The sequence below is a fragment of the Nomascus leucogenys genome, chromosome 12 (assembly GCF_006542625.1).
Source record: "Nomascus leucogenys isolate Asia chromosome 12, Asia_NLE_v1, whole genome shotgun sequence".
Taxonomy (NCBI): Eukaryota; Metazoa; Chordata; class Mammalia; order Primates; family Hylobatidae; genus Nomascus; species Nomascus leucogenys.
Window position 1 is genome coordinate 49,486,304 of NC_044392.1, and position 13,305 is coordinate 49,499,608.

The window sequence follows — 13,305 nt, forward strand, 5'->3', positions numbered from 1 at the left end:
ACAAGCAGTATTTCCTCCCTAGAGCATCTTTGGAGATTAACTTTTCTCATTCAGTCTTTCCAGACTAGGGAGGTTAATTGAAGGCTTGGTTCCTAGTCAGGTCATTGAGCACCAAGAGGTCCATTTTTCTTTTGAGCCTCGCTGGCAGTGCCTGCTAGAATAGGGCAGTGTCTAACTTTCTCCTTCTTATTTATCTTCAATAGAAGCTGCTTCTATGTCTGGTGATGATAACCTTGAAGATGACTACTTACTCTGAAGTCTGGGCTTCAGCTTGCTCAGCCATCTGCTTTGCTGTGTGAGTGCAGCTATCATCTATCTGTAGCAACAGGAAAGTAATGAGGGTGACAGTGGGGCACTTGCTTTGATTCCCTCTTTCCCGTGCCCTGTCTTAATATACTTCTCTGCAGCTGCTTTCCTGCAGCTTAACTTGCTCTCAGATTGAGCACTTTCAAGCTTTTTGTGTATTTCTGTGTTTGGCAGGATTTGGCGTAGGAATTGGTGCCTGGAGGAGAGGAGTGTATGATAAAGGATCCATGCAGTCCTTCCTTTATTACACATACAGTCTGGCTTGTTGTGGACCAAATTCATATTCTCCTCCCATCAGACTACAAAAAAATTGGACTACCACACTACAAGTGTGTCTCCCCCATTCCACCTCCTGCTCCTGATCGCTCCCCAACCCTCCAGTGTTTGAATACTGCTGTGTTACTTCCAGGCCGTTCAACGTCAGGCTCAGTCCCCTCTACCAGTCATGATGCACATTACTGCTAGGCTGTATCCTTTTCGAGGCTGGGAAACAGTCAGGCTTTCGTCATTGGAAGTGATGATTCTGCAGACTTCTGACTCACCTTATCAGGGGACTCTGGTTAAGGAAAGCTTTTGATCGCTTCTCGGCCTTTTGGCTAAGATCAAGTGTAGGAAAGCTTTTGAGTGGTGAACTCAAAGACCCCAGTTGAATCAGGAGGCAAAGGCAAAAATTAGCATAATTATATTTAAAAGCCTCAGGAAGTGGGAAGAGAATACTGCCTCCCAGCCTCAATTGCTGATATGTTATTGAAGACAGGCTTTTGAAACTGCTCCAGCTATTTCTCTGTAACCTTTAGTTAAAATATAAGTAGAAAGGAGACAGGAGGCTCAAGAAATTTTCTAAATTGCTAGTATAATATCTATATGTATGCACACATATCCACCCGTGGAGAGAGAGGAAGAGTATACAGTCCTGTTTAAATCATTTGGAGGATTTTTTTGCTGAATAAAGTTCTCAAGAAAATTTTCTAAAACCACATTCTGATTGACTCACAAGGTGGAAGCAGGATGTGAGCCTAAATCTGGTGAAAACTGCCAACTGCCTCACAGAAAGCCCATCTTTGAAACAAGTGTCCCTCCCATGTACACATTGATATTGTTTCTCTAAAGTCACTTCAGAAATAACCATTCACTGGCTGGGCACGGTAGCTCACACCTGTAATCCCAGCACTTTGGGAGGCTGAGGCAGGCAGATTACTTGAGGCCAACATGGTGAAACCCCGTCTCTACTAAGAATACAAAAAATTAGCCAGGCATGGTGGCATGCACCTGTTGTCTCAGCTGCGTGGGAGGCTGAGGCAGGAGAATCGCTTGAACCCAGGAGGCGGAGGTTGCAGTGAGCTGAGATCATGCCACTGCACTCCAGCCTGGAGTGACAGAGAGAGACTCTGTCTCAAAAAAATACAAAAATACAAAATACAAAAATTAGCTGAGCGTGGTGGCAGGCACCTGTAATCCCAGCTATTCGGGAGGCTGAGGCACAAGAATCACTTGAACCTGGGAAGCGGAGGTTGCAGTGAACCCAGATCACACCACCACACCGCCAGCCTGGGTAACAGAGCAAGACCTTGTCTCAAAAAAACAAATTCACTAGGAACCCGAACCAGTTTAGGTTTAGGCTGTGTGAGTAAGACCCCACCTATACTATTCAAAAGAAAAGGCGGCCGGGCGCTGTGGCTCACGCTTGTAATCCCAGCACTTTGGGAGGCCGAGGCGGGCGGATCACGAGGTCAGGAGATCAAGACCACGGTGAAACCCCGTCTCTACTAAAAATACAAAAAATTAGCCGGGCCTGGTGGCGGGCGCCTGTAGTCCCAGCTACTCGGAGAGGCTGAGGCAGGAGAATGGTGTGAACCCAGGAGGCGGAGCTTGCAGTGAGCCGAGACTGAGCCACTGCACTCCAGCCTGGGTGAAAAAGCAAGACTCCGTCTCAAAAAAAAAAGCCCAGATTAAGATTCTAGAAACCTGGATTCTAGGAACAGCTCTGGTAAGTAGCTCATGTAGTCTTGGAGGAATCTTTAAGGAGTAGATCTCCACTGTAAACTTTTTGCAGAATTTTAATGTGTTTCCTTATAGCATCTTTCCATTTCTGACAGTACTGTGAGGCTCAAATGAGAGGCTTGAAGTACTTGAGGTGCTTCAAAGTAAATATAAATGTATTTGGTAGAAATGGTAGAAAAATGGCAAGTGAACTTTTTTTAAGGATAAAGCAAGATAAACTAGAAAATTTAAAACTAGCACATAAGGATGCCTTACACAGGTCTTTTTTTTAAAATTTAGGGATTAGTAACGTCTACCTATATACTACATGGCAACTACATTTTCTCATAACCACAATTCTCAAAATTTATTTTCTCAGAAAAATCTCAGTATTAGCCAGGCACCGGTGGCTCACGCCTATAATCCCAACACTTTGGGAGGCTGAGGTGGGCAGATTGCTTGAGCTCAGGAGTTCAAGACCAGCCTGGCACCATGCTGAAACCCCATCTCTACCAAAAATACAAAAAAATTAGCCAGGCATGGTGCTGTGTGCCTGTGGTCCTAGCTACTTGAGAGGCTGAGGTCGAGAATCGCTTGAGCCCAGGGGAGGAGAGGTTGCAGTGAGTGAGCCAAGATTGCACCACTCCACTCCAGCCTGTGTGACACAGCAAGATGCTGTTTCCAAAAAAAGAAAAGAAAAATCTCAGTCCCAATTAGCAGAAAGGCTCTAGTGAAGGAACAGCTCTGGTGAGTAGTTCAGGTACTCTTGGAGGAATCTTTAAGGAGCTTCCATTTATTTGATGTTTCAGATGTTGGCTGCAATGAACTCGCTGAAGCATGCTCAGCCCTGGAACTGGTGCTACCAGAGTTCCTTAGGGAACCTTTGCTCTTAAGATAGAGGTCCCTGATATAAATCATTTATAAGACTTCCTACCCTGAAAATGAGTAATGTCTCATTCTTACCTGCAGTTTGTTACTATGTATAAAAGTCTTTTTCTTTAATATGCCTTTAAGTCTTAACCTGTTTACAGCCCATTCTGATGGGTTCTTTTGTCATTCTGTTAGTATAACCCAGTACTTTTCCTGCTGCCTGGAATGCCCTCTTCTATGTCACCTATTCTGTCCATTGAGATCCCCCAACTTGGGCCAAAGCCAAGGGATCTATGTGCCTTCTTTGGTTTTCTCCACATCTGTAGCACCTCAACTGAAATATGTGGATAAAAACAGCCCAACAAATCTCAGTCTTTCTGAACTAGGGAGTTCACTGATTAGTGCTCAGTAAATGGTTAGAATAAATGGGGAAATAGTTTGGGGCATGGAGGAAGGCAAAGGGAACCAAAAATCCTTAGGTACTTTCCCTCCGTAGTTCAGGTCCCTGTGATCTTTACAGCGAATTTAGCTCTGTAAGGTGTATGTCCCACTCCAGCCAACCCTATTACCCACCCCACCAAGAAACAGTGAACACTTGATGATTGCACTACCCTTTATTTCTAGGATGGAAAGTGTCCTGAATCACATCCCGGGCCCCTGATTCCATGTGTCAAGGCTTCCAGCCCCTCAAAGCGTTGGAATAATCATGTTCAAGGAGGCTCACTGGGCAGGTGGCCAACATCCCTTTCAAGGGGATACACCATAAAGATGACATTGTCCAAGGGAGGGAGGGCAGGGTGACCTGGTCTGACCACCTCAAAGCCCATGTAGCTGAAGGCCCGCAGCAGGGCACCTGTGAAAGGATAGAACAAATGATTAGAACATGCTTTAAAACTCAATACATGTATGCCCCCAGATTTGATTTCTTCCGCTAGGGAGTGGCCCTGGGAAGCAGTGTAGTGCAGGCATATAGGATGTGCTTTAGTCAGACAGACCTAGGCTCTAACTCTGGTTTTAACACTTGTTCTGTGAGTTAGTCCTGCAGAACTTCAGTTTCCATCTATAAAAGTTTCCATTTATAAATCATAGAACCTTCCTCCTCACAGAATTTAAGATTAAATGCGATGTTCATGAAGTGCTTAACACTAGAGATGAGTGAAGTCTACCTATATACTAATACAATGATGGCATAGTAAGCTCTGAAATAATATCTATCACTTATGAATGGTTATTCACCATCCCTTGTCTTATATCCAACAGAGTTTGAACTCCTTGAGGCAAGAGGCTATAGTTTCTGTAACATATGCTCCAGGCATCCGGTTAAATATGTCCCCGTTCCCTTGGCCTTATGTCTGACCCTTTCACATTGTAGGTGCTCCATAAGTTTGAGATCCATTTTGTCCTGCTGGCCACATCCGTTGAATGGATTCTGTGTAATTTCACCAGTGCTCCTTCAATCTGACCCCTAACACCACCTGCAGGGGCTTCCTCAGAGTCCGGTTGTAACTTGATGGAACAAGTTACAACTTCCCACCTTTGTGGTGGGTGGGAAGAAAAGAATCCCTGAAATGCCTGAGGGTGCATTTTTAAAGATGGGGGAAGAGGGTCTCCTATAAAGGAAAAGGAGTTATCCAGCTGCCTCAGCATGAAGAGCAAGGAAGAACAGCAGATCCCCACCTCTGTCGTTCCGATCGTTCTGGAAGTTCACAAACACAGAGTCCACATTTGTCTTCTCTTCCACGTACTCCAGGGTTGCGGTCAAACTAGGAGCCACAGAAAAACAGTTAAAATGTTTGGCCAACTCAAAATCCAGAAAGACACCTACTTGGAGCAGAAAAAATCTTATTGGTCGTTTTCTGCCCTCTACCCACTCAAGTCAGGAAATGAAAGTTGCTATACTAGTTTTGGTAGATTTTTCTCGGAAGCCAAGAGATTGCACACCACTGGATGTAAGCCACAGAAGGGGTCTGGGGAGAAAGGACTACTGAGATGAACAGCTAGAAAGTACTTCGTTATTCAACTATTTCTGGATCTGAGTCCAACTTCCCATGGACTCATCCCTTGAACCCCAGATCCTGGCTCAGCTCACAGGCTTGTCTGCATGCCAGGTGAATGGATTGCTTATATCTAGCTCCAGAATTAGCCCTATGTACTATGACATGATAGAAGGGTGAAATCCCCTAACTATCCCCTCCCAATTCTCCCATCCAGGCTCAGTCACCTTTCCCGGTTGCCTTGATCCAAGGCCCGATACGGGATATCCAGGAAGAGTCGATGGTCACAGAGAAGGCCGTGCCAATGGGCAGAGGTCTGGGAGGTGAGGCGGAAGTGAAAGTCTAACTGTACTGGGTCCTGGTGGAGCAGGGGGTCAGTAGCCAGCACCGTCAAGTTCCCAGCCTGGAAAAGGAGTAAAAATGCTCCTCTAGTCTTCAAATCAGACCTCAGGCAGATTGGGGTGTGTCTGTTGAAGCAAGGTGGGCATTGATGGGGGGAGCCTGGGAGAATCGGAGCCAAGATCTTAAAGATGCAATAATATCCCTTAGTCCCAGGAACTAATAGCCTATGCCTATTATGGGGTTCTCCTTTATATCAAACAATCCAGCTGAGGCAGTATTACTGCCTGCTGACTTCAACACAGGAGTACAATAACCATTTAGGAACTTAGAAATGTTTACATCAGAGAGCTTAGGATTTAAACAAAGCTTTATAATGTGCTTCCTTTCTCACTAATAATTTCCACTTTTTTCATTATATGGGTTTTCTCTAAATTCTTCTATTTAAAATGTCGTAGGTACAACCAGGCTTGTTATTGCAATATGATATGTGGGCAAGTTCTGGATTCCAGATCCTGCTTAGCATCTAAACAGCTTTATGTCCCAGAAGTCCTATAGAGTTTGTTCTGCCGTTGTCCCCACTCCCTCTTTTCCCATCCTGATTTTCACTACCATCTGTATGACCTTGATTTTATAGTCTGTGGGCCAGAATCCTTGTCTATATAACAAGTAGCTTTTACACATGCGTTCCAAGATTCCGTCTACCTCTATAATTCATCTTCCAACTTGCTAATGTCCCTCCTCTGCAAGGTATGCAAGAAAAGGGTTGCCCTGTCACAGCACCAGCTGACAGTCCACTTACCGAATACAGTTCTTTAAGCTGGTCGTGGTTACCCTGCTCGGTGCTTTTGCCCTCCTGGAGGCCTACTAGGGACTCAGGAGCACTGGAGGCAGGAACGGGGCTGGAGTGTCAAGTCCTCCTCTTCCTTATAAGTGATGCTGGTTGGGAAAGAGACCCAAATTAGTTTATCTTGGAATCTGAGGTGGGAAGATACACAGTACCAGGCTCTGGCATGATCTGTATTTTCTGTTGTCCAGCCTGTTTCTATGTTCCTGGGCCAACCAGATGGAAAAATTCTGAAGTTCCATGCCAGCTTTCCACCCCCTATTCTGTTGTTATTTCTTGCCATTTGGGAAATTCTTTCAAATTCTTTTACTTTTTCCTTACATATTATATAAACAACTACAAATAGAGATGAAAACAAGTACCTTTTATAACAACGAGGCAGCATCTTCTCCCGGAGGGTGATCCGGTACTTGTAACAGTAAAGGTAATAGGCGTATGGAGACCAGATCGGGTAGAGGTAGTTACGTGTTTTTCCCCTCTTGATATAAGAAAGGGAGTAGACAGAGGGGCGACACCTGTTACAAGGCAGTTTTTCAGTTCAGTGCCTCCCTGTGGCAAAGTGAAGTTCACAGGTGGGTGGCAGAGGTTTAGGCAACCTGGTGGCATTGTGACCCGGTGGGCACTATGACATGGATAAGGGGTCAGCCCTTATGTCACCTCAGGACTCCACTCTGCTGCTCATCTACCCTAATCCCTTATCCAGGGCTCATATTCAACTAGTATGCATGTTATGGCTGTATGAATGATTGAAAAATAGGACTTGAAGACTTCTGTACTGGTTGGCCAAAAGCCCTGCCTGAGCACTTGTGCCCACCCACCCTGCTCTTCTGTGGACACTCCCTTTCCCCTAAAATCCAGCAAGTAAATAGTTGGTATCTGACTCTTCCAAGGCTCTGATCCAGTGGTGACCTGATTAGTTGGTTCCCAGTTCATACCAGTTGAGTATTTTTATTATCATCCCTACCCTTAATAACCCAGGGTTGCTACAGATTGTTGAATCCTTGTAGGGTAGCAATTGCCAACTAAATGCCTTCAGGGGCCTAGACAGCTTATGGAAATTAGTGGAGTGGCAGGGTAGGGCTGTAGCAAAATAGGAAAGCTCACACCTTATCTAAAGGAAGTCCACACAACTCAATTCCATCCAGTTCCATGCAAGAATGCAGACTTGATGGTGCTGTATCGTATGATTTTTGAACAGAAACTGGAAAGACAGTTTTGTAGTAAATCTCACCAATTTTTAAAAATATCGACTACTGGGCCGGGCGTGGTGGCTCACGTCTGTAATCCCAGCACTTTGGGAGTTCGAGGCAGGTGGATCACGAGGTCAGGAGATCGAGACCATCCTGGCTAACACAATGAAACTCTTGTCTGTACTAAAAATACAAAAAATTAGCCGGGCGTGGTGGTGGGCGCCTGTATTCCCAGCTACTTGGGAGGCTGAGGCAGGAGAATGGCGTGAACCCGGGAAGTGGAGCTTGCAGTGAGCTGAGATCGCGCCACTGCACTCCAGCCTGGGGTACAGAGCAAGACTCCGACTCAAAAAAAAAAAAAAAAAATCGACTACTAAAAAAATTGTTGATAAACAACATTGTAAGCAAAATTTGATTCTGGGACTGCCAATTTGAGACCTCTGCATATTTATCCATTCAACAAATATTTATTGAGGGTCTACTATGAGCCAGCCACTATTCTAGGTGCTTGAGATACATCAGTGAACAAAACAAATCCCTGCCATATGGAACATATCTTCTAAAAGTGAAAGGACAAACCTAGAAAATAAACATAGTAAATTATTTAGTATGTTAGAAGGTAACTGCTATGGGGTGGGGAGGAATAGAGCAAGATAAAGGAAAATAAGGAATGTGAAGGGGATGGGTCAGGGTTACAGTAAGAAATAGGGTGATCTCTCACTGAAAAAAAACTGACATTTAATTAAACACTTGGAGGATGTGAGGTTGTTAACCAAGCCAACATCTGAGGATAAGAGCATCCAACGCAAAAGCAGCCAGTGCAAAAGCCCTGAGCAGGAAATGTGCCTGTTTTCAAGAAACAAGGAGGCCACTGTGGGTGGAGCAGTGTAAATTATAGAGGAGCTAATGGGGTCAGATTATGTATGGCCTTGTAGACCATCTGATGGCCTTTTTCTTTTACCTTGAGTAAAGGAGGAAGTCATTACAAAGTTTTGGGTGGAAGAATGACATGATCTGACTTATGCTTTAAAAAGATCATTCTGGCTGCTATAAATAAGCTACAGAGAATTATAAACTGTAGAGAATTAAGGGAGATCTTTTAGGGGACTATTGCAGTAATCCAGAAGAAAGTAGTGTCTTACTCCAAGGTAGAGCATTGGAGGTAGTGACAAGTGGTTGGATTCTGGAACTACAAGTGCTCCTTGACTTAAAATAGGGTTATGTCCTGATAAACCCATCGTATGTTGAAAGTATCGTAAGTTGAAAATGCATATAACACACCTACCAAACACCATAGCTTAGCCTAGCCTATCTTAAACATGCTCAGACAACTTAGCCGACAGTTGGGTAAAATCATCTAACACAAAGCCTATTTTATAATAAAGTGTTGAATATTTCATGTAACTTATTGATGTCCTACTGAGTGCACATCACTTTCACACCATCACAAACTCAAAAATTGTAAATCCAAGTCAGGGACTATCTGTAAGTTAAAGGTAGAACCCACAGGATTTCCTGATGGAGTATGAGAGAAAAGAGAATGGAAAGAATGGAGTTTCTGTCAACTGAGAGGAAAAAGGCTGTGCAGATGGGGCAGTTTTGGGGGCGAGGGGGGGAATAAAATAAGTTCAGTTTGGGACAGTTAACTTTGAGGTGTCCTTTGGATACATAAGAGGAAAATGACGAATAAACAGTTGAATATTTGAGATGAGTTTGGGAGATGTCTAGGATGGAACTAGAAATTTGGGAGTCATTGGCATATAAATGGTATTGTAAGCCACGACACTGGATGAGATCAACAGTGAGTGTATCCTGAGAAGAGTAAAGGTTCAAAAACGGAGTCCCGGGGGCATTCTAAGAAGCGGGGAGAAAAGGAGAAATCAGCAAACGAGACTGAAGAAGACCGGTGTCCAGGAGGCCAAGTAGCGTATTTAGGAGGAAGGAGGACTGGTCAGTATGTTTAAGGGCCAGTCTTTCCATAATCTCTGCCAAATGGACCTTCTTTCATCCAGTTTTTATGGTCTTCTGTCCAGTACCGAGACCCTCCCCAGAGGGAACTGTCGCGGCCCTACCATAGTTGCTTTTTTACTATGGTTTACATAGCTTGTGATTTAGAATTCTCCTTTATTAGCTTAAATACTGCAGCATAATGATTAAGGGTTAGGCTCCTCCTGGAGCTGGCAGAGTTTTCCAAGAGATCCCATCCTTTACCACTTTTAGGTAGATTTGAAGTAAGGAAAAGCGAGAGCATCATTCATTCTCCCGTCAGTATCCAGTCATCACAGAACGTCAGAATTAAAAGTTACCCCAGCAACTAGAGCTAAAGCAAAGCCCACACTTTCAAGAGGAAAAGCGTCTTTTCCGGCGTCAGTCCACCTAACACTCATTCCATTATCAGTCAGTAATTCTGGGCGTCCGTCCCCTCTGCCAAAAAGTAAAAACAGGCAAGCCGCGGTGCCATCTTTCCCCCGGCCCGCTCCCCATCCCCTCGCTCAGCCCAGACCAAAGCCGCGCCGGCGCGCCGCAGGCAGCCCTGGCGGGGGCCTTTCCTGCCGCCCGACGCCCGGGTCTTCGCTCAGATCTCATTCTGTGCCTGCGAACATGGCGGCGCACGTTGTCACGGCCCCGGGCAGAGCTCTGCTGCGGGCGGGCGCTGGGCGGCTGCTGCGGGGAGGCGCCCAGGAGCTACTGCGGCCGCGACATGAAGGGAAGTCCCCTGACCTGGCCTGCGACTTCAGCCTCTCTCAAAATCGGGTGAGGGCTGAGTGTGGGGTAGGGGGTAGACACGCTCGAGTATTGTTTCTGGAGGCGCACTGGGACCTGGAGGGAGCCGATGTGGGGGTGGCGGGCTTTCCTTGAGGGGCTGGTGGCCGTGGTGGAGGGAGGGGGTGTTCCTTGTGGAGACTAGCTCACCGTCGCTTTCCTGGCCGCCAGGGCACGGTCATCGTGGAGCGCTGGTGGAAGGTACCGCTGGCCGGGGAGGGCCGGAAGCCGCGCCTGCACCGGCGACATCGCGTCTATAAACTGGTGGAGGACACGAAGCATCGGCCCAAAGAAAACCTGGAGCTCATCCTCACGCAGTCGGTGGAGAGTAAGGCCCGGGCCGAGGCGCTTCCTCTCAGGCTGGTCCGGTTTGGCATCAGCTTTTTCTAGCCCGTCCCCCTCAACTATTTGCCTTGCTTTTTCTTTGTGGAAATAATCAACTCTATATGTGAGAAGAGGAAGCCATAAAAACTATTTTGATTGTGACATTGGCCTCCAGCATTGAAAATTAAAACATAAAGGCAGCAACATCATTAACAGTGTGTGGGGAGAGGAGCCTGACAATTTGTGCCACATATACTGAAATCCTCCATGGGACAACTCCTCCCTCTGTACAGGGGATATTAAATTTATACATCAAGTTCTAAAGAAACTAATTAGCAGTCTCTTAGATCTTCTTCCTAGTGAATATGAATTAGCATTTCTTTTAGGAAAAATAAGCACTGTGAGAAAGTAAGAGGTGCTTCTCTCTTTGATCATCTTTTCTTTAGGGACTCCTAGATGGTTCTAATTCCCCTGTCTCTGTTCTCATTGACAGATGTTGGAGTCCGGGGTGACCTGGTCTCAGTGAAGAAATCTTTGGGCCGGAATCGACTCCTTCTTCAGGGACTGGCTGTATATGCATCCCCTGAAAACAAGAAGCTGTTTGAAGAGGAGAAATTGGTGAGCTCAAAGGAAGGACAGAGAGACTTCTTTTCTCTCGCAGCTTCCTTCCCTTTGACATTTAACTTGAAAATGAAATAGGAACTAGAAGAACAGGCATCCAGAAGCCCAGCCAATGCCCAGCATAGGAATAGTTTGATGCTATTTAACATGGGCTCATTTTTCTTTTACTGTTTTTCATCTCTAACTTTCTTTTCTAGCTGAGACAAGAAGGAAAATTAGAGAAGATCCAGACCAAGGCAGGTGAGGCGGTGAGTAGAAACGTAAAAAGTATTTATTTGTCACTTACAAGACTTAACCAACCTCACCCTGAGAGTCTCCCTGATTCCTTTGAGATCTCCTGATTGCAGACCCAAGAGTGGGAGAAAGGGGAAGTGTTGTGGCTGCCCCACAAAACCGGTATGTAGACCTCTTGGGAGATCCCTGATGTGTTGCGTGAAGTGCCTTAAAGTACCAAGGGAGGTCCCAATCTGGGAATCAGGGAACCCATGGAATAGTCTGAGATGAGGGCTCTGCCTTCAAGGATGTTTACGTACAAGTTGGAGAGAACATGGACACATGAGAAGATAATCAGTACAGGTGCCTGCCACCATGCCCGGCTAACTTTTGTATTTTTGGTAGAGACAGGGTTTCGCCGTGTCGGCCAGGCTGGTTTCAAACTCCTGGGCTGAAGTGATCCACTTTGGGAGACCCATCTTGGCCTCCCAAAGTGCTGGGATTACAGGCATGAGCCATCATGCTTGGCTTGCATACCTTGTAACCCTGACATGTTTCCTTTCCTTTGACTCCAACTCATAATTCCTTTCAGACAGTGAAATTTCTAAAAAGCTGTCGCCTGGAGGTAGGGATGAAGAACAATGTCAAATGGGAGCTGAACCCTGAAATAGTTGCCCGCCACTTCTTCAAGAATGTGAGTGTTCCCAAAAATCACTCTACCCCTGAGGTGGAAGCTGCCTCTGGGAAGGAGGCCTGGGATTGATCCCTTTGTTAGGAAGGGTTGTGATCATCCAGTTATAGTTAAGGAAAGTATTCTTGGTTAGTTTGCAGGAGTATGGGAAGGAAATGGCTAAGGACTAAGGATAGTCACATAGAATTTGAAGATTCATAGGAAAAGGTGGTGGTTTCCGTTTATTTCCTGTCTACCTAGGGAAACGCTGGGGATTTGTGACTCACTGGAGAATTGTTACTTTTGTGGATGAAGTGGTTTTGGCCTCAAGCCCTGTTTCTCTTTGTGAATCTACCTCCCTTTCTGAGAATCAGAATTGAATATTTCTCTACTACCGTCTATGAAGGTGTATGCCCTTCTCTCCCATGGAATCAGCCAGAGTAGACACCCCAGTTTTATGCATCCCTGTGCAGGAAATCCTGTAACCCTCTTTATGAGGTTCCCTAGAGTGGCAGTCATGAAAACAGAGTTCGTTTGAGCTGAGATTTTTTTTTTTTTTTTTTTTTTTTTTTTTGTAGCTTGGTGTTGTGGTTGCCCCACATACGTTAAAGTTACCAGAAGAGCCTATCACACGGTGGGGCGAGTATTGGTGTGAGGTGACGGTGAGTGTTTTGCATACTTTCTTTTTTCTTTTCTTTCTCCTTTCCCCCTACTTTTTCCTTTTTTTTCCTTTCTCTTAAAGACAGGGTTTTGTTTCATTGCCCAGGCTGGATTCAAACTCCTGGGTTCAAGCGATCCTCCCACCTCAGCCTCCCAAGTAGCTAGGACTATAGGCGTTAGCCACCGTACCTAGCACCTACCCCTCCCTTTTTTCTTTTTTTTTTTTTTTTTTTTTTTTGAGATGGAGTGTCACTCTGTTGCCCAGACTGGAGTGCAGTAGCACGATCTCAGCTCACTGCAACCTCCACCTCTCAGGTTCAAGTGGTCCTTCTGCCTCAGCCCCCATAGTAGCTGGGATTACAGGCACACGCCACCATGCCTGGCTAATTTTTGTATTTTAGTAGAGACAGGGTTTCCCCATGTTGGCCAGGCTGGTCTCAAACTCCTGACCTCAGGTGATCTACCTGCCTCAGCCTCCCGAAGTGCTGGGATTACAGGCATTAGCCACTGTGCCCAGCCCTAACTCTC

General features: G+C 45.6%; 3 protein-coding genes across 13 annotated transcripts in view; 2 read left to right on the top strand and 1 right to left on the bottom strand.

Annotated features, from left to right (window-relative positions):
• TDRKH (tudor and KH domain containing) overlaps positions 1-13,305 on the top strand; it is a 29,804-nt gene that overhangs the window by 15,858 nt on the left and 641 nt on the right. For 2 of the 7 annotated variants that reach the window (XM_030824517.1, XM_030824521.1), the window contains exons 13-14: positions 204-295; positions 4,529-5,451. In XM_030824517.1, the coding sequence (XP_030680377.1) occupies positions 204-256 (53 nt within the window). In that variant the 3' untranslated portion in view covers positions 257-295; positions 4,529-5,451. Of the gene's footprint in view, positions 1-203; positions 1,284-3,095; positions 3,289-4,528; positions 5,452-10,105; positions 10,281-10,460; positions 10,618-11,106; positions 11,232-11,431; positions 11,483-12,039; positions 12,142-12,695; positions 12,780-13,305 lie in introns of those variants that run through there. The other 5 variants (XM_030824518.1, XM_030824520.1, XR_004032662.1 and 2 more) reach the window with 4 other exon arrangements.
• OAZ3 (ornithine decarboxylase antizyme 3) lies at positions 3,752-10,755 on the bottom strand. 2 transcript variants are annotated; one of them, NM_001290275.1, is given in 5 exon segments: positions 3,752-4,009; positions 4,834-4,919; positions 5,378-5,553; positions 6,292-6,428; positions 10,440-10,755. In NM_001290275.1, coding segments are annotated over 5 exon segments (573 nt in total). In that variant the 5' UTR covers positions 10,472-10,755; the 3' UTR covers positions 3,752-3,866.
• MRPL9 (mitochondrial ribosomal protein L9) overlaps positions 10,107-13,305 on the top strand; it is a 41,109-nt gene continuing 37,910 nt past the window's right edge. For 3 of the 4 annotated variants that reach the window (XM_030824522.1, XM_030824523.1, XM_030824524.1), the window contains exons 1-6: positions 10,110-10,280; positions 10,461-10,617; positions 11,107-11,231; positions 11,432-11,482; positions 12,040-12,141; positions 12,696-12,779. In XM_030824522.1, coding sequence (XP_030680382.1) covers positions 10,128-10,280; positions 10,461-10,617; positions 11,107-11,231; positions 11,432-11,482; positions 12,040-12,141; positions 12,696-12,779 — 672 coding nt within the window. In that variant the 5' untranslated portion in view covers positions 10,110-10,127. Of the gene's footprint in view, positions 10,281-10,460; positions 10,618-11,106; positions 11,232-11,431; positions 11,483-12,039; positions 12,142-12,695; positions 12,780-13,305 lie in introns of all 4 variants that reach the window. The other variant, XM_030824525.1, reaches the window with a different exon arrangement.